This window comes from Phragmites australis, chromosome 22 (genome assembly GCF_958298935.1).
Source record: "Phragmites australis chromosome 22, lpPhrAust1.1, whole genome shotgun sequence".
In the NCBI taxonomy this organism is placed as follows: Eukaryota; Viridiplantae; Streptophyta; class Magnoliopsida; order Poales; family Poaceae; genus Phragmites; species Phragmites australis.
In genome coordinates, this window is record NC_084942.1 from 17,485,682 (window position 1) to 17,504,816 (window position 19,135).

The 19,135-nt window shown below is 39.4% G+C and overlaps 1 protein-coding gene and 1 pseudogene across 1 annotated transcript; one reads left to right on the forward strand and one right to left on the reverse strand.

Annotated features, from left to right (window-relative positions):
• Window positions 1–240: 240 nt before the first annotated feature.
• On the reverse strand, window positions 241–1,375 carry LOC133905050 (CASP-like protein 2U1). The gene is made up of 3 exons (XM_062346746.1): window positions 1,138–1,375; window positions 914–1,046; window positions 241–797 (listed from the first exon to the last, which is right to left on the reverse strand). Exons 1-3 carry the CDS (start codon window positions 1,302–1,304, stop codon window positions 549–551), a joined length of 549 nt encoding a protein of 182 aa, XP_062202730.1. The 5' UTR covers window positions 1,305–1,375; the 3' UTR covers window positions 241–548.
• A 6,430-nt stretch (window positions 1,376–7,805) lies between these two features.
• LOC133904552 (uncharacterized) lies at window positions 7,806–17,517 on the forward strand (annotated as a pseudogene).
• Window positions 17,518–19,135: the final 1,618 nt, after the last annotated feature.

The following is a 19,135-nucleotide window of genomic DNA, read 5'->3' on the forward strand; positions in this document are numbered from 1 at the left end:
GCGCCGAATAGCCATCGTTGAGTCTTGAGATGCGCACGCGTGTCTGGAACGTGACTCACTGTGTAGGAATTGAACATTTTTTTGGTCTAAATCTGTCACTGAAAAGTGTTACTCTTTTGTCTTGGAACAAAATAGCCCTATATTTCATAGAGTGCCTAATTTCCAACTGATTGGAATTTTGTTACGTTTCAATCACTTTTTTTACCATTAAATCAACGTAAAAAGTCTTGGCATAGTGTTGCAATTCTAAGCTATTAATTACAATTTTAGGTTGACGACGGGAGATAAGAAATTCTCAGGCAATTGAAAACTGGGAAAGCTGTGTTCGACGGAAGTCAAAAGTTCTTTGCAACACCAAAGCCAAGTCCACGTTATCATATTTGAACTAAAATCCTACAAATTCCTAAACAACCCTCCTATCTATGCAAGATTTGTATGATGCTGCAGTCTGTCATGTAGCATCTCTAAGGAAAAGAAGCACGCACACGAGCATCTCTCCAATGTTGCAATAGGGGCACCTCGAAGCACCGAAGATGCGCTACATTAAGCTACCACGTCGCGCCATTCTTCCCAGCGCCGCCGTAGAGCCTGAACAGGTTGAACGCCGACACGAAGGCGAGCAGCACGGCGGCGAGGCCCGCGGCGACGGCGCTGGCGATGCCCCCGCCGGCCTGCCTGCAGAACGCGCCGTAAAGGCTGCAGATCCCCATCCACTGCAGCTCCGGCTGGCCGCGCTTCGAGATCACCGAGGCCTGCAGCGCCGCCGCCACCGCCGCCAGCATCACGTAGGCCAGCGCCTGCAGGTCGATCAGAGACAGATAAGAAGAACACGCGGCCAGCACGACAAGCATGCATCTCAAGTCAAATTAATCTATCTAGGCTGATGGATGCAGGACCGACGTGGTTAACTCGCCTGGTCGCAGGAGAAGATGGACCAGGCCAGGGCCCTGTTCAGGAGCCGGGAGCCCCTCGCCATGGCCACCGCGCACCTCGCCGCCTGCAGCAGGCTGTACCCGGCGGCCACGCCATTGGCCACCACCAAGAACCTGCATGCCGAGAAATCAACCAAATCAAAACAAGAATTAACTTAATTTAACATCAATGGAATCTAACATGAATCACATGTTTGGCACTTACACCAAGGCCTTCATGTCGGTGAACTTGGCCTTCTTCTGGAGGGAGAAGAACATCCTGGTCTGGCTGTCGGTAGCCACCAGCGTCGCCGCCAGGGCTCCCAGCCCGCAGAGGAGGGCCCTCAGCGCCACCTCCGCCACCTTCACCTTCCTCTCCACATTACCACCCATGGTGTTGCTGTGAAGCAATCAGAGAGAAGCAAAGTTCCAGAGAGGGAGAGAGAGAGTGAGTGGAGGTTCACAGGACGTACAGGAATGATGACGTGGCTCCATCCATGGTCATTTTTATAGCAGGAAAGCTTCCTTCACTTTGACACTAGCTGGTGGTGGGGCTGTGGGATGATCCTTTGTGGCAGACTGGCGGTAGCTTTCGTCTGGTTATTCTTGCCACCATTAATCGAGCTCTTTCAATTCCCAACACGCGGATAATGTTTTACGACAAACTCTCCTGGTATATGTATTTGCACTGTAACCTTTTTTTCATTAAGTGAGGAGATACTCAATCCATACTTTCTCAAAGATTATTAGATTACATAGCACAAACCTTAGGATAATATTAATTGTAGGTAGCAGTGGCACGGGTTTCATTCTCAGTAGAAGATGCCACGGTAAAACTAGGGGCAGAATCATGTCCATGGTATCCTGGCTTCAGCCTAAGATTTAGACCTAAATTTTCATTAGATTGCATTGTATAAATAATAAAATTTTTAGGTCTAACTCAAATTTGAATGGGCCAATCCAGGGTTTAGCACATGATTAGTCCCACCCAACCGCTTACCGGACAAACAAATTTATAAACTTATAGAAGTTTATGAAAGCAAACCAACATGTTCAGCCCGAGAACGAAATCGCTGAGAATGAAAACATTAGGTTGACAAATTTGCTTGTTGCTATGGTAGAACAGTAAAGAATTAGAAGTATGAAGCTGCGCCGTCCTGGTGGCCTCTGAGCATATCCAAGTTAGCCTCTTTTAGGTGATCTATGATTCAGATGATGCCTCTGTTAATTGCTATGAGCTCAGTGGCATACATTTCATGTCATTCTTTCGTCGAGGTTTGACAGTTGATAGTGACCCGAGAGCCAGTGCATATTGATGAAGCTGCTGCTCGAGCCAGTGCACATTGATGAAGCTGTTGTATCCAGTGTTCTTTAATGTCACATTAATTTGCTATATCTAGTGCTCCTTCATATCACGTTAATTATTGACTATTCATCTTTTGTAATGTTGTTTCTAGCTGTGCATACATAACATGATGCTTCCCTTGGCTATATAAGCATGACACTACTTTCATTCCATCGCACCTTTTATCCAATGTTTACCTTGTATGCTTGATATTGTGCATACTTGAGGTACCAGAGTTACGTAGTTGTGAGGTTCGCACCTTAGCATGATATACAATTATTGTTTATACTAACAATATTTTTACTGTCCAATAAAATTTAGTAAGACCAACTGATGATATGATAAGAAGTTGCTCCTCATATCGATAGGATAAGCCTCTGTTGAGGCTTTATAGGAATAATTACCATGAGACTATGGACTTAATAAATGATTATGGGCTGAAAGGATATGATTTGTGGACATGATTTGTACTGGCTTGCAGGTAGAAGCCACCTGCACGAATGGCTTGATGTGACAACTATATTAATTTAAAGCCTTCTTTGCTATTTTTTATTTTGCTTGGCATTCTTCCGGCATTTTCTTTTGCCACCTTTTTATTTCATAGTATCTCTCCTTGTGGTTCCTTTTTAGTGGTAATTTTTGTAGTCTTATATCCACAGGTGCAGGAATGTCGCATGGAGGGTGCACCTTCCTCTAGCTAGACAAAGAAGAGGTAGCAAAGGAGCAGCTGCAGGGCCAGGTGTCCTTACCTACCTTCATGCTCTTTTGATTGCATTATATACCTTTTTTAAGTGGGAGTATTTTCTGTGTAATACCCATGACTACTCTATACTTATGCCTAACCATGCTTAGGCAACATATTAATTATATTATTAGATATCTGAAAACAAAGTGTATGCATACATAGAAAAATTTACTCTGTCTGTTCATTTTTTTTAATATTTTGACTTTGCATGAGTGTTACAGAACTACAAAATCCATCCCTATATATACGCATCTATAGAAATTGTACTTGTTAGATTTATTCATCTCCACAACTATAGACATATGTTTTTTTATTTGTTTAGCCTTTGGATAGGTGTTAATAGTTCTTGATTCACTCTTGCTCTTGATAAGTACGAACAAACCTCTGAACAGTGGTCTTCATTTCTTGACTATTTGCACTTTAATTAAAATGCATGCTTGCTACGTCTCTTGTCCATGGATTCTAGTGGTTGTTGCAGGTTTTCAATCTCTTGTCATTGGTGAACCAACACTACCATTCATCCAATCCTTCCTAATCTGCATGTAGTGTATGTTAACATAACATCAAACTCATACACACAACTGAATACATGGGGCCAAATCAGAAAGAACTTAACATAGATTGATTAGCTCGCATTTTTCTTGTGATGACATGCGAGACAAGGGCACTAGCTCCCAGTTGATCCTGACAAATACTAAGAATACATGGTGCCAAAATTGTTTTTGTTTTTTGTTCGTGCACTTTCACATTTTCATTCTTGTTTTCTAAGAATATCATTTTGAGTTGCTTCGTCTAGTTATACCCGATTTATTGTTTTTGTTTTCATCCATAGCTGTAGGTGGGGGAACGATACATGAGAGGCAGGAACGTCGGAGATCCATAAGAAAGAAAGAAGGTGAATAGTGTACCTTTTTGTGATCAATTTATAAGTACGCAGACCCGAAGGTTACAATACTTATTCATTAACATGTTAGTGTTGATTCCTTATGTAGGAAATTGTGCTGGCCAGCCAAAAAATCCAGGTAACAATAGATGTGTTAAGATTAGTAGCTACATATATTTCAATATTCTGAGTAAATAAATTTGTAATTTTTCTAGTGCTTTGTTTCCTCTGTAGTATACCTTTTAGCCGAGACTTCATACTACGGCCCTCTTGCACACAAGTGCTAGTACCGTGGTCCACAATTTTGGTACCAAGAATGCATGAAAAGATCATATTCAAGTGAAGGCGGTTGTATTTCTTTTCATCTTTGTTCTAGGTGAGATAAGGTCACCTTGCCATTTCAAAAAGATCCTCCTCTATTTTTGGTTGGGTTGTTGAATCCAAACGGTGATGTTTTATCTAAATACTTCATCAAGTCTATTCGGTCATATAATTCGATGTTTGCTTTTACATCACTCGGTGCTAAAATTGACACTGGTATAAACAAGGGTCTTGGGTCATATGTATTTAAAATTAATGGCCAGGTCTATCATCCAATTGGATCTTTGCTACTAGATGAGGGTAAGCCCCCAGTGTATGCACAACTCTATATTTTTGACACTGAAAATGAGGTTTAGAATCGAATATTAATTTTTGATAGAGACAATGATTGTGATAATGATAACGGAGTTGATAAAAAATTGTTGAGGGCTTGGTAAGGATGTTTCACGAATCAAATGAGCTTGTAAAATTATTTAGGACGACTAGGGACCTATTAGGACAAAGCCAATGCCATCCTTTGCGCTTAAGCTATTGCACGATAGGTACAAGGCTGCACCTCAGTATAGTGCACCAATAGGGTCGGAGATAGCTGCTTTATAGTAGGAGATTTCTTGGAGGAGCAGAAGAGTCCTTGCATAATTATTCAAGATAAAGGTGGTGGTGCTTAGAAGAATTAGCAACCTTCATGCGAACTATATGGCATTATAATATCCATTTTGTTCCCTTATGGGGAACAAGGATTCAAGTTAGGGATTAAATACAATCGGTTAGGAACCTTGTGGGTTGGAGTTAGAGATGAGGTTACCATGCTTGAATACTATGCTTTCTGGTTACAACAACGTAGATGCGAGGCAACAACACTAATACGTGGTGACTGACTATTCTAGCAATACATTGTTGATGCTTTTGCATCAGTAGAGGAGAACAAGCTTAGGTTCATAATAAAAAACAATAAAAACTTAAGGCTCAAGGTGTACAAGGGCATTGAAGATGCACTACACAAGGGTGATGTTGATGGAAATAACATTGGAAAAAAAGTTATTTTGCTTGCTAGCTTTACAGGAAGTAAAAGGTACATGGTACATAACTATTAAGATGCAATGGGGATCTATCTATTCTATGGACCTCCAGACATTTATTACTTTTACCTATAATCCAAAGTGGCAGGAAATAGCTGATGCTCTTGCATTTGTTCCAGGGCAAAGGCATGATGCTAGATCTAACATAGTTAGCTGAGTCATCAAATTAAAGGTCGAGGAGCTTGTTTCTGAGTTGAAGAAAGGTTCTTATTTTGGGAAGGCACAAGCAGGTACAATTATCAAGTTTTTGCTGCATGTGGTTCTTGTTTGGAAAAAATAGTCATTATGAAGCATTTAGTAATTGTCCACTCTACATAAATCATGCATCAATGCAAGAAAGTAGGGCATTAGGTTTATATGGGTGTTGCACAATTCATTGTCCCTTGTGCATGCAACTAGCAGGATGTACCTATGCGATTTCTTAATATTGTTATTATTATTTTATTTTAGTACTCTATATCATTGAATTTCAAAAGCGCGGTCTGCCTCATATTCATATTTTGTTTTGGCTTGAAGGTAATGCCAAAGACCCCCGCCCCTCCTTTATTGACTCAATAATACGTGCAGAGGTACCGGATAAATTATCTGATCCTTTGGGTTATAGCCTTGTTGATGAATTTATGGTGCATGGCCCTTTGGCGAGCTTAACCAAAAATGCCCATGCATGAAAAACAATAAGTACTCAAAATTCTTCCCTAAAGGTTGTGAACCAAGCACAATTGTTGGTATGGATTTGTGCAGTATAGGCATCGTCCAAAGGCTAGGCATTTTGTCGAGCGATATGGGGTTAAACTTGACCATGGATGGGTCGTTCCGTATAATTTAGCATTGTTAAAAGTTTAGAGCCCATATAAATATGAAGTTGTGCAATAAAATATACCTCATCAAGTACCTATTTAAGTATATTATCAAAGGTCCATATCGCGCTAGAGCCGACATTGAAACCTTTAGAGCTAACGTTCGTCGTAGCGATTCACATGGTGAGGTTATTAGTAGCAGTCTTGGTGCCTAACCATTATATGCACAGAGATAGCCTAAAGATGTCGATGAGGTTTAGGAGTACATTGATTGTTGTTATCTATCTTCACATGAGGCTATCTGATGTATGTCCGAATTTGATATCCACTATAGGATGCCGGCAGTGGAGAGGTTAGCTATGTATCTCCCTTTAATGAATAGCATTGTGTACCTAGCTAACTAGCCATTGCTCGATATTGTAGATGACCCTTGCTACACGTAGACAACATTGACTGAGTGGTTTTCTACTGATAGGATGTTCCCAACTGCTCAAGAGTTAACATACATAGAATTCCCAACAAAGTGGGTTTGGAATAAAAAGAATAAGGCATGTTATTTGCTTAAGGGACCTAAAAAAATTGGAAGGGCTATATATATCAATCCTAGTTGTGGTGAGCTTTATTACCTCCGTATGCTTTCGAATGTTGCCAATGGTGCTACGTTATATGAGGATCTTCGAACAATTAGTGGTGTTCTGTGCCCAACATTTAAGGATGCATGTTAGGCTATTGGTTTTCTTTGTGATGATAATGAGTGACATGAGGCTGTTGTGGAAGCATCTGTGTGGGGATCAGCTGTTCAAATGCGACAATTACTTGTTACTATAATTCTTTTTTGCTCTATTTGTGATGCAACCTCTTTGTTCACTAAGTTCTATACTTATTTCATCAATGATATACAACAAAAAATTAACAAGATGATACAATTTCCTTGCTATAAAGTGCCTGAAGAATATCTGAAAAAATCATGTTTTGGTTGAGCTCGATAATTTGTTTGTTAAGAATGGTGCTTCAATAACTGATTATGGTTTACCAAAGCCTGATCTAAATCTTTGTAACAATGTGAAAAATAGATTGTGAGCTGAGGAATAGGCTTATGACTCTGCAAAGTTTCTATATATGCATGATACCCTCATCAACCAACTAAACTTTGAACAGAGACATATATACAATGTTGTCATATAGTAAGTTTACAAAAAAACAGGCTAATGCTTTTTTGTATACGGGTATGGTGGCACTGGGAAGATATTTCTTTGGAATGCAATTATTTAACGCTTGCGATCAGAAAAGCTTACCATTCTTGCTGTAGCGTCATCAGGGGTTGCTTCGCTCTTGCTCCCTAGAGGTCGTACTGCACATTCTCGATTTAAACTTCCTATAGTTATTGATGAGTCATCAGTGTGCGATATTAAAAGGGGGACTTTTCTTGCTAACTTAATAGTACAAAGCTCTTTGATTATATGGGATGAGGCCCAATGCTTCATCGGCATTGTTTTGAATCATTAGATCGTAGTATGTGTGACATCCTTGGTCAAATGGACTCTTCAAATTTTCACCAGGTGTTTGGTGGGAAGATGGTGTTACTTGGTGGAGATTTCCACCAAGTACTACTCGTGGTTGAGGGTGACACTAGCTTGGACACAATGGATGCATGTATAACTAACTCTTACCTATGGAGTCATGTTAAGATTCTAAAGCTTACAATCAACATGCGATTACTTGGGATGGTAGATAGTGATTTACCAACTGAGCAGGTGAAAGACTTTACTAACTGGGTGTTGAATATTGGTGGTGGCACTGCAAAAGGGACTACTCATACTGATGATGGGGACTCTGAGTTGATTGTGATACCACGTGACATCTTAGTTCCGAAATTAGACTCTGCTATTGATAATATTATAAGATCTACTTACCCCAACTTAGAAACATCATATTCTGACCCAAACTATCTAAGGGAAAGCGCTATCATTGCTCCAAAAAATGATACCATTAATGAAATTAATATCCACGTTCTTTCCTTAATCCTAGGCCATGAAAAGGTATACCTCAGTTCAGATATCTTAGTTGAATCCTCAAAGGAGCATGGTAATTTGGACTTACTTTACCCGGCTGAGTTCCTAAACTCCTTACAGTTCAAAGGTATCCCTTCTCATAAACTTATGTTGAAGGTTGGTTCACCTATACTGCTACTACACAATTTAAATCAGAGTGCTGGCCTTTTCAATGGTACACGCCTTATAATAACATAATTAGGAGATCGGATATTGGAGGCTCATATATTAACTGGATCACACATGGGTGACAAAGTACTTCTTCCTCAAATTGCCTTGCACGTATCAAGCACTAAATGGCCATTTGTGCTTAGTAGGCAACAATTTACAATTTGATTCTGTTATGCAATGACCATAAATAAGAGCCAAGGACAAACTTTGTAGAATGTTGGCCACTACTTGCCACGTCTAATTTTTTTCTCATGGACAACTCTATTTTGCTATATCACATGTGACATCTAGAAATGGACCCAAGGTTGTAATTGACGATGATACAGACCCAGACTCCAATGTCACACAAAACATTGTTTATAAAGAAACTCTTCAGTCCCTTTGGTAATTTTTTTGTCCAATGTCAATACTGCATGTTGCATGTCCATTTAAGCCGTTATTGTATTTTATCACGTCTTGTATACATGCTTTCAACTTATAATTTGTTACCTACTGCATATTATAATGCTCCATTTGACATACTTTTATTTTCTTCCCTCCCTAGTTGAACCAACAACAGATGGAGTACAACTTACTATCACAAATTAATCCAGCAAGGTACAATTGGTGCATCAAGGTTAGAATTGCTAGGATGTGTGTGAGGTGTCGGAGTACAGCTTACTATCACAAATTAATCCAGCAAGGCACAATTGGTGCATCAAGGTTAGAGTTGCTAGGATGTGTGTGAGGAACGGTAATGTTCTAAGAGGAGGGGTGAATTAGGATACTTAGAAACCTAAACCAAATTGGCTCTAAAAACTTCATAAGATAAATCTATCTTAATTTCTATCTAAATGTGCTCTAGGTTTATCTAATGTATCTATTCTACCTATCAAGAGGATTGCAACCTACTCTAGCAAAGTAAATTGCATGTATATAAATGCAGAAAAATAAATAGGGTAGAGAGACAAACTCGGCATAATGAATTTTTATCCTATGATATCGATGGTATGAATACCACCCTTAATCCATGTTGGAGCTCCACAAAGGATATGCTCACAGTTGTCAAGTCTCTTCCGATCATAGCTCTTGAGCTACCAAGTCACCAAGATAAAGTCTCAAGCATGATGAGCAACCAAGCCACCAAAGCAAGGTTTCATCACTAGCCACTCTTCTGCTCACTTGCCACCATGAGCCATAGAGGCAAGGGTCTCTATGTCCTTGTACACGTGTCTTGTCATTGCTTCATACAAGTCGGAGGGTCAACAAGCTTGAGCCACCAAGGTCCAAGATGCTGGCAAGTCACTAAGACTCTAAGATGCTGACGTACCACTCGGTACAAGCTAGGATCACTCATTGATCCCTTCTTCAAGCTGCAGCACCTAGCAACAACTCACTCTAGGCATATAAAGACTAAACACTCTCTACTATTATGCTTAATCGCCTTGGATGATCACTTTAAGCACTTTGGTGGCTTGGATGTCTTCTCAAGTGTATATGAGTTTTCTCTAGACTCCAACAGCATGCCACACCTTCAAATGACTGAGTGAAGAGGTATTTATAGCCTCAAACCCACCAACTAGCTGTTTTTCCAACGGCTTAGAAACGTTGTTAACACCAACTAGCTGTTTTCCCAACAGCTTAGAAAGTTGTTAACACCAGATGATCTAATGAGAACAGTAGTACTAACACCGGATTATCCGGTGAGTACAAACTCAGAAACAAGCTGTTGGAACTTTACTTAATGCCTCTGTAAACATAGGACACTTCGGTGTGCCTTCAAATCCATCACCGGACCTTTCGATGAGTTATCTTGAGCTATACGATCCTTTGCAACCTCTCTATGTAAAATAGTCTGGTGCATTCATCTGGTGTTCATTCCATTTACACTGAACCATCCGGTGAGTTAAACCTTCTCTTCTTTTCCATGTAAATGCTCCGGTGTAACTATATCTGTGATCACCGGACTATCAGGTGAGTTGATCATCATTCTTCAACACTTGCAGTTATCTCTACAAGAAATGCTCTGGTGCTATACTCCGGTATGCACAAACCAAGCACCGGACTATTTGATGGGTTGATCTTCAATCTTCTACATTTGCATTCTTCTTTGCAGGAAATACTCCGGTGCTACCCAGTGCAGATCACCAGACTATCCGGTGAGGTCCTCAACCTTCTTCCCTTTGTCAGAAATACTCTAGTGAGTTTAACACACAGAGCATCAGACCTTCCGGTGAAGTCATCATCCTTCACTTTGCCTCTAGACACAATGCTTTGGTGAGTTCAACCCCTCTGCACTGGATCTTTCAGTGGGGCAAATCTTCGTAGGACTTTTCCAATTTAATCAAACTTTGTCCCGGCCACGGTGGCTTCTTGATTTATTGTATCCATGAGACCTACTAACATATATTCATGATAAATATGTTAGTCTCAATGACTATATTGTCATTAATCACCAAAATCACGGTTATGGCCTAATAAGACCATTTTTGCTACAATCTCTCCCTTTTTGGTGATTGATGACAATACAACCAAAGCAAGTGGTGAATAATAAATGATACTAATCGTAAAGAGCATAAAGCCTTACCACATTGCTTGGGGTGCATATTCTTACCATTTAGCCCCCTATTGTTATGGCTCCCCTTTTCTTCATTAACACTATCTCCCTTGATCGACTCACGCAAGAGCTTCTCTCCCTTTATCAACCTAGGTGCCTCATGTTGCTTGTTGTATCTTCTTCTTCTCCCCTTTTGTTAACTTCAACATTCATAGACATCTTGTATCTTGCTTCTTGATTTGGTCATCAAACTTCTCCTCCTTTGTCAACAATTAAAAAAAGGCTACAAATATATGTTGAACTTGAGGAAGAGCATTATAGCACATGGGCAAGAGCATAAATTATGATCCAATGAAATGATATCAATTGAAAAGATATACTAATTGTAAGGATAGGAGATATTGATATCAATTGAAAAAAACAAAACAAGGATCATAATTCATGAAATTCACATGATATAATATAAACTCCCCCTTTATGTGTGTATATATATAATGAGACCCACTTGTGAATACCACTTGTAGGAATGTAGCAATATATGCACATCTAGATAATAATTTGAGGTAGAAAGTTTAAGTCATATCATATATGGAGGTAGTTTAAATGTAGAGATGAATTGACAATGATACCAATTGAAGCATTTAAGCATTGCATACATTCGGAGACATTTTGATTTCTCCATAAGACTATAAAAGATACATCTAGCAACACATGTTAGTCTCAAAATCATAACCCATAGGATATACTTCCCCTAAATGTGTGCATACAAGTTTTCAATACTTGTGAGACATATGCACTTGTTATTAATAATAATAGGAAGGGTACCCTATATATTGGTTCATGACACATAAAAGATACCAATTGTGAGACTAGTGCCACGTAAGGGATCTACAACTAATAAGCCATGTAGGATGCTCATAAGAAAGAGAGAAACATAAGCAACCTACCATATGAAAACATACACTAGGCATTACAATAAATTAAAATATGAACATGCAATCCTAGACAAGGCAATAGTTAAAAAAACATAAACAAAAGTCTAGCTACCTTTACCTCATTACCTTTGGATGGGGATTTAGGTATATGATGATCATGATCTTTATCAAAGTGTTTAATCTTATACACTTGTCTTCTTCGCTTGAACCTTCATTTCATTTTGTGACCCAAGTCTCTAAATCCTCATAGCTACTTAGGGCTTCAAGTCTTCTTTGGAATCCAAACCGATTATGGCCCCTTCATGTTGGTGATGACTTCCTTGGGCACCCAAATGGGTTTGTTCCATCCCTAATTATTTCTCCCAACCATATGTTCTTCTTCTTGAGCTTGTAGTGGTTGCTCTTGGTTTTGATCTTGTAATTGTGCTTGGTAGATATTGGATGTCTTGTTGGAGAGGTTCATGATCTTCTTTTTCTCCTTAATCTCCTTCTTGACTTATTTGCATTGGAAGTACTTGTGGCCTTCTTGATAACATTTGACCCCTTCGCAAGCTTCTTCATCATGGTTGTACAGTTATCTTAAGAAGGTTGGACATGGTTTTTGTCATTTAATCCTGCTAAGTCCTTCTTGAGCTTTTTGACTTCTTGCTTGAGCTCATCATTTTTTTTGTGCAATGAGTTCATTAGATGGTTCTACAAGAATATTCTCAACACATATCTCATTGCAAAGGGGTGAGCTAGATAGATCAATTAAATCATCAGAAGAAGTGCAAGTATCTATCTTAGGTTTGAAATTAAATAAAGAGGTAGATTGTTCCAAAGGGGTTTTAGATTAAGATTAATGCACTCAAATTTTGCCTTAAGCTCATCATACTCCTTTTTTAGCAAATTGAATTTTCTCGATAATTGTTCATAATTAGAAACAAAGGTAGCATGAATGTCATTAAGTGCATTAAACTTCTTAAGCTCTTTTGATTGTTTCTTAAGAGCCTTTTGTTGCTTATTGATCAAATGAAGGAGTTCATCATAGGAGGGAGAATCCTCATCGAATTCATCATCATTTACATCGCTACCCATACCTTTGGCCATAAGACACTTGTGTGATGACTTACGCGATGATGACTTGCGTGATGATGATCTTGAGGAAGAGCTTCTGTTGGAGGAGTGGGTGGTGAAGCTCTCATCACTTGATCTTGAATCTTCATCTTCACTCACCCATCTTCCCATTCTTGCAAATATTTTGGCTCTTCCCCTTGTCCCCTTTTGCTCTCGGTCTTCTTCTCCTTCTTGATACGATCAATGGTTTTGACCAAGTCTTTCATACAGATTTGATGATTAATCTTGCCATTGATCTTCTTGATATTCTTCTCCACTTGAGAGATGAGCTTGGTGACTTCAAGATCCATTTCTTCATCACTTGATGTGCTTTGCTTATCATCTTCATTGCTCTATTCATCTTCATCTTCATCTCCATCATCTTCGCTTGAGCTCGACTCTTGCTCTTGCTTCCTCATCTTCGCCTTCATGTGTGGGCATTGTGCGTGCTTGCTTCCATCCCCATATTCATAGTAATCTCATGGGTGGTGATCTTGCCGAGCACTTGACTTGGAGTCATTGTCTTGATACCGTTGTTGTTGTAGATGATGGAGACTATCAACTTATACTTTGGAAGAAGAGTTTGAAGTATTCTTCTGACCACTTGATCAATGTCAATTGGCGTCAAACCTAGCCCATTTATCTTATTAATAAGAATATTCAAACGTGAGTACATGTCATTAGCACTTTTATGGGCAAATTATTTGATACTATTGAGCTTAGTAACAAGCACATAATACTTCTCATTGCGCACATCCTTTGTGCCTTCATGTATTTCAATGAGACTATTCCAAATATCATGTGCGTTGGTGAGAGAATAAATATGATTAAATGCATCAACATTTAAAGATGATAAAAGGATACTCTTTGTCAATGCATCTAATTGCCTCTCCATGTTGGTGACGTAAGGTCTTATCCCTTCCTCGGTGACTCTCCAAACATCTAGATCCTTGGCTTGCAAATAACAAGACATTAGAATTTTTCAATGGGGAAAATTTGTGCCAATGAAAAGTGGAGCGCTATGGGTATCCATCCCAACCCCGAATGTCACAACGCAAGGATGTTAAGCTTATCAAGAGCACAAAGCTCTGATACTAATTGTAAGAAACAATGATGTCCTAAGAGGGGAGTGAATTAGGACACTGAGAAACCTAAACCAATTTGGCTCCAAAAACTTCACAAGATAACCTATCTCATTTTCTATCTAAATATGCTCTAGGTTTATCTAGTGTGTGTACTCTACCGCTCAAGAGGATTGCAACCTACTCTAGCAAGGTAAATTGCAAGTATGTAAATACTGAAACGTAAATAGGGTAGAGAGACAAACTTAGCACAAGGGATTTTTATCCCGTGGTATCAATGGCATGAATGCCACCTCTAATCTATGTTGGAGCTCCACAAAGGATATGCTCTCAGTTGCCAAGTCTCTTCCGGTCACGGCTCTTGAGCTACCAAGTCACCAAGATAAGTTCTCAAGTATGATGAGCAACCAAGCCACCAAGACAATGTTTCACCACTAGCCTCTCTTCCGGTCACTTACTGTCGTGATCACTTCGGAGCTTGAGCTACCAAGGCCCAAGATGTCGGCGAGTCACCAAGACTCTAAGGTGTCGACGTATCACTCGGTACAAGCTAGGATCACTCTTTGATCCCTTCTTCAAGCTGCAGCACCTAGCAACAACTGACTCTAGGCCTATAAGCACTAAACACTCTCTAATCTTATACTTAATCGCTTTGGATGATCACTTTAAGCACTTTGGTGGCTTGGATGTCTTCTCAAGTGTATATGAGCTTCCTTTAGACTCCAGCAGCATACCACACCTTCAAATGACTGAGTGAAGTGGTATTTATAGCCTCAAACCCGCCAACTAGCTATTTTCCCAACGACTCAAAAAAGCTATTAACACTGGATGACCTGTGAGAACAATAGTACTAACACTGGATCATCCGGTGAGTACAACTCAGAAACTAACCGTTGGACTCTACTCAATGCCTCTGTAAGCATAGGACACTTTGGTGTGCCTTAAAATCCATCATCGGACCTTCCGGTGAGTTATCTTAAGCCATACGAGCCTGTGCAATCTCTCTATGTAAAATAGTTTGATGCATTCATCTGGTGTTCATTCCATTCACACTGGACCATCCGGTGAGTTAAACCTTCTCTTCTTTTCCCTAGAAATGCTTCGGTGCAACTATTTCTGTGATCACCCGACTATCCGGTGAGTTGATCTTCATTCTTTAGCACTTGCAGTCTCTTTGCAAGAAATGGTTAGGTGCTATACTTTGGTGTGCACAAACCAAGCACAGGACCATCCGGTGGGTTGATATTTAATCTTCTGCATTTGTATTTTTCTCTGCAGGAAATACTTCGGTGTTACCTAGTGCAGATCACCAGACTATCTGGTGAGGTCCTCAGCTTTCTCCTCTTTATGAGAAATACTTCGGTGAGTTCAACACAGAGAGCATCTAACCTTCTGGTGAAATCATCAACTTTCACTTTGCCTTTAGACACAATGCTCCGGTGGGTTCAACCCCTCTGCTCTGGACCTTTCGGTGTGGTAAATCTTCCTGGGACTTTTCCAATTTAATCAAACTTTGTTTCTGCTGTGGTGGCTTCTTGATCTATTTCATCCATGAGACCTATTAACATATATTCTTGACAAACATGTTAATCCTAATGACTATATTGTCATTAATCACCAAAATCACAATTATGGCCTAATAGGGCCATTTTCGCTACAATGTGGCAGCTATCTGGGACTTCTATGGGGAAAGGTTTTACTGCTATGGAACTTGCACTAGTTGATGAAGAGGTACACCACTTGACACATGCGTTTGCATTATTTTTCCTTAATAGTTGCTATGGAACTTTGAATTTGCGTACATCAGGGTGTAAGCATTACAACTTGCATTTGGTAGAAGGACCTTAACAAATTTGCTGAATCTTTGGTGGAAGGATGCTCTTATATGATTAAAAAATTTCAAGTTAGTAGGCAAACAAGGAAGTTCAATGCTGTGCCCAACACACACAATCTTTTTTACATCATGGATTGTTGTGGAGGAGGTACGTACTGAGTTATCCACCAATCTTCCACCCTATATTTTTAATTTTGTGGACTTATGAGAAGTTAGATCATAGAGCAAGGAATGAACATGGTTTAATAGGTATGCACCATCCATAATTATTGTTTCAGTCTTTCACTATCTATTTATCGAAGTTGTATTGTATAACATGATGACATGGTCATGGAATATTCAACATATGTTATTGGACAACTTACAGTATCCATCCAGTGGTGCAATCTAGCAGTCTAAATGTCCCTTCTGTTAGGCGATTAGTAGAATTACGTGATTTAAGATTTGCTTCCTACTATTTTATAACATTTGGAAATTATTATACACTTAGTGCACATAATATTGCAGCGATCGGCTTTTATCAATAACTTTATGAGGTGAACATGCAACATCTTTTGAGGACGAGTTCCTTATTGAAACCATCAGTAAAGATGAACCAGTTGTAATCTTTTTGGCTGGGATGAAAGTGAGGCAATACTTAGGTGGGTGTTAGTTTATCCCATGCTGGCCACCAATAATAAATACTATGTCTAGCTATTGTTGTAATGCACTTACCTGAATATCAAAATAGGTGCTACAACCTGTGGGGGTGGTGCTGCAACAAAATGGTATATGAACATTGATATTCCTGAAGTTAATGCTTTTTGTGCTTGGTAACCTGTTGTATATCTCATTTATTTGCCTTGGTTAAATTCTGCATGCAAGTGTGTTTGAGGATGTACTTTATTTTGTACTCAGCCTATAGGGCAGAGGTTCCAAAGTTCTATTCCTACCAGGGGATGATGATGCAGCAGCAGGTGCTATTGACAAGACAATTTCTAATAGGAAGACTGTATCAGAGCTCCTCTCCTTGGATCCTCATGACACTGATGTATTTTCTGCTTCTCAGACACGTTCTATGTGCAGCTGTTATGTCATAGTACTGAAATTTAGTCTCTATTTTTTTTATTCTAGGATGTATGTTTTACTTGTGATGCAAAGATAAAGGAACTAGATATTTCAAATGGTTGGTAGTACAAAGGATGCAGTACATGCAAAAGGGGACTTAAAGCAACTCTTGAAGGCTTTGAATGTACTAACTATAATGAAACGAAGCCACTGATCATTCCCAGGTACCTCTTATTTGACATGGCATCCTCTTCAAACTTCCTAACTTGTGAATTATTCCTAACAAGCCTTTTATTCACAACACAACTACAAGCTAAATGTGGTGATTGAGGATAGCACTGGCCATGCAAAAATATTTCTGTTCAGAAGTGTAACTGAGCAGGTTGAGCGGTGGACTGCCGCTGAACTTGTGGAAGAAAGCTCATCCGATTAGATCTTACTGCTTGCGACCCTCCACAGTCTTGTTGGCCGAAGGTATGTGTTTCAAGTGGTTATCAGTGTGCAAACCTTTAGAACTGGGCAATTGTGTTTTCATACTAGGAGGGTGTTTGTGGCTCCAACGGTTGCTAGGGACCAACGCAGTGGTGCTGATGCCACTGTTCATGATCCTCCATGTGGTTCATTCACAACTAGAAACTCACCCCCTCCAAAGGACCCTAGCGTTAAGTCTGCAATTGGGACATAAAGTACTACCTCTATTAAAGAAACCGAAAATGGTGCTTCTAGCTTAACTGAAGCCCCCATAGATCTAGAAGGCGGCTCCACGCCACCTCCTAAAGCTCGCAATTACCACTGGCAAAAACTCATCAACCAAGGGAAAGGAGGTTCCTTCTAGTGCTCATGACGAGTCTGGGTATGTACATTTGTCCTCGATGTTATGGTTTGTCATGGCTACATTGTGCGCTCCTCTAATCTCATAATTAACAATGTACAAATCATTAAAATAAATTCTTCTAATATAGCTCCCCATATTTGAAGAGGTGCGGAGCCCATACAAAATGAAGTAGACTACTTGTGTGGGCAGTCTAATGATGTATTTTTATAATGCAAAAATCTTCAGAGTAAAAGGTCAAGGTCTGCTCTCAAGGAATTATTCTCTGCAAAAAAGGGAAGGCAATGTAGCTTAATTTTTATCGCACTATTTTATTGATTAAGCTTGTACAACTAAATGACTTAAAGTATTCCCAATTTACAGTGATGAGTAAGCCTTCCTTTGTGGTCTGCACCATTAGCTATCTATTACTACATCTTTCAATCAAATGATGATTGTTGTATATGCCTTGTGCCGGTGTCCTAATATGCACTCTAGCCTTATAAGTGCATGGAGTAATAAGTGGTGCACCGTTGTGCTTTATGCTTAGGTTATGTATTGTTACTTGTGTTGGCCTTTGGGGCTCTTTGGTACTATTTGTATTTAGGAGGCTACTTTGTCAGTTTAGTAGATAAGGATCTATATGCATGCGACTATTTTAATGTAATATTTGTATTAGGGCCTTTATCTGTTGGTTGGACTGGCTTCGTGGCACCTTGCTGTCAGTTATGTAAGGCACTGAACTTAGAAGATATAGTTTGTAGGGCCCTTGTTTGTTGGTTTGAATGGGTATTTGATGTTTGGTTGTCATCAGCTATATAGGTGCAGAGCTAAGCTTAGGTAATGGTATTTTTCATGGTCCGTACCATATGGCAGAATTGCATGATTGTTTTGGTGATGTTCTAATGCATCTTCTTAATCCTATTAATTCGATCCTATATGAGGGGTCACATGTAGCCTTATATTTGGTGAGGAGATGGTAGCTTCCACCAAAGATTTTGTCCCTATCTATAGTATAGATTTTGGAACACATGTATACGTGCTTAAACACATTTGTCATTCTACAAGATAGTGTCAATACATATAAATTCTCTTTAGCCCTTTTTCCTCAGGAAACAGTAGGAAAGGCCCTAGAATTGATGTATATCCTAGGAAAATGATCAACTCTTCTTGAAGGTTACTCTGTGAAAAAACAACTATATGCTAGCTATGACGTTATGCGTGCCAGTAAACTGTGTGCAAGACTAGGATGAAGTTCATTAGTCCTTCACAAGTAGCTAATTTTGTACAAAAATTAATATACAGTTCTAAAACATAGTAAGGTCCTAGATTTATAGACAGCTAAGTGGTGCTTCCATCACAAATGGACAACACCATTCTGAGTTGCAAGAAAACTAAATATGTGGCAAAATAATTGAAACTACATTCTTAAGCTTTATCAAAGTTCCAGTTTTGCCATCCGGCAAAATACACTTCCATCATTCATACATAA

Excerpts from the sequence above, each read along its gene's own strand:
- LOC133905050 (XM_062346746.1), bottom strand. The coding sequence starts at position 1,304 with ATGGGTGGTAATGTGGAGAGGAAGGTGAAGGTGGCGGAGGTGGCGCTG. Across the intron at positions 1,047-1,137 it reads ACCGACATGAAGGCCTTGGT|GTTCTTGGTGGTGGCCAATG; the intron begins GTAAGTGCCAAA and ends CTCGGCATGCAG. Across the intron at positions 798-913 it reads CCATCTTCTCCTGCGACCAG|GCGCTGGCCTACGTGATGCT; the intron begins GCGAGTTAACCA and ends ATCGACCTGCAG.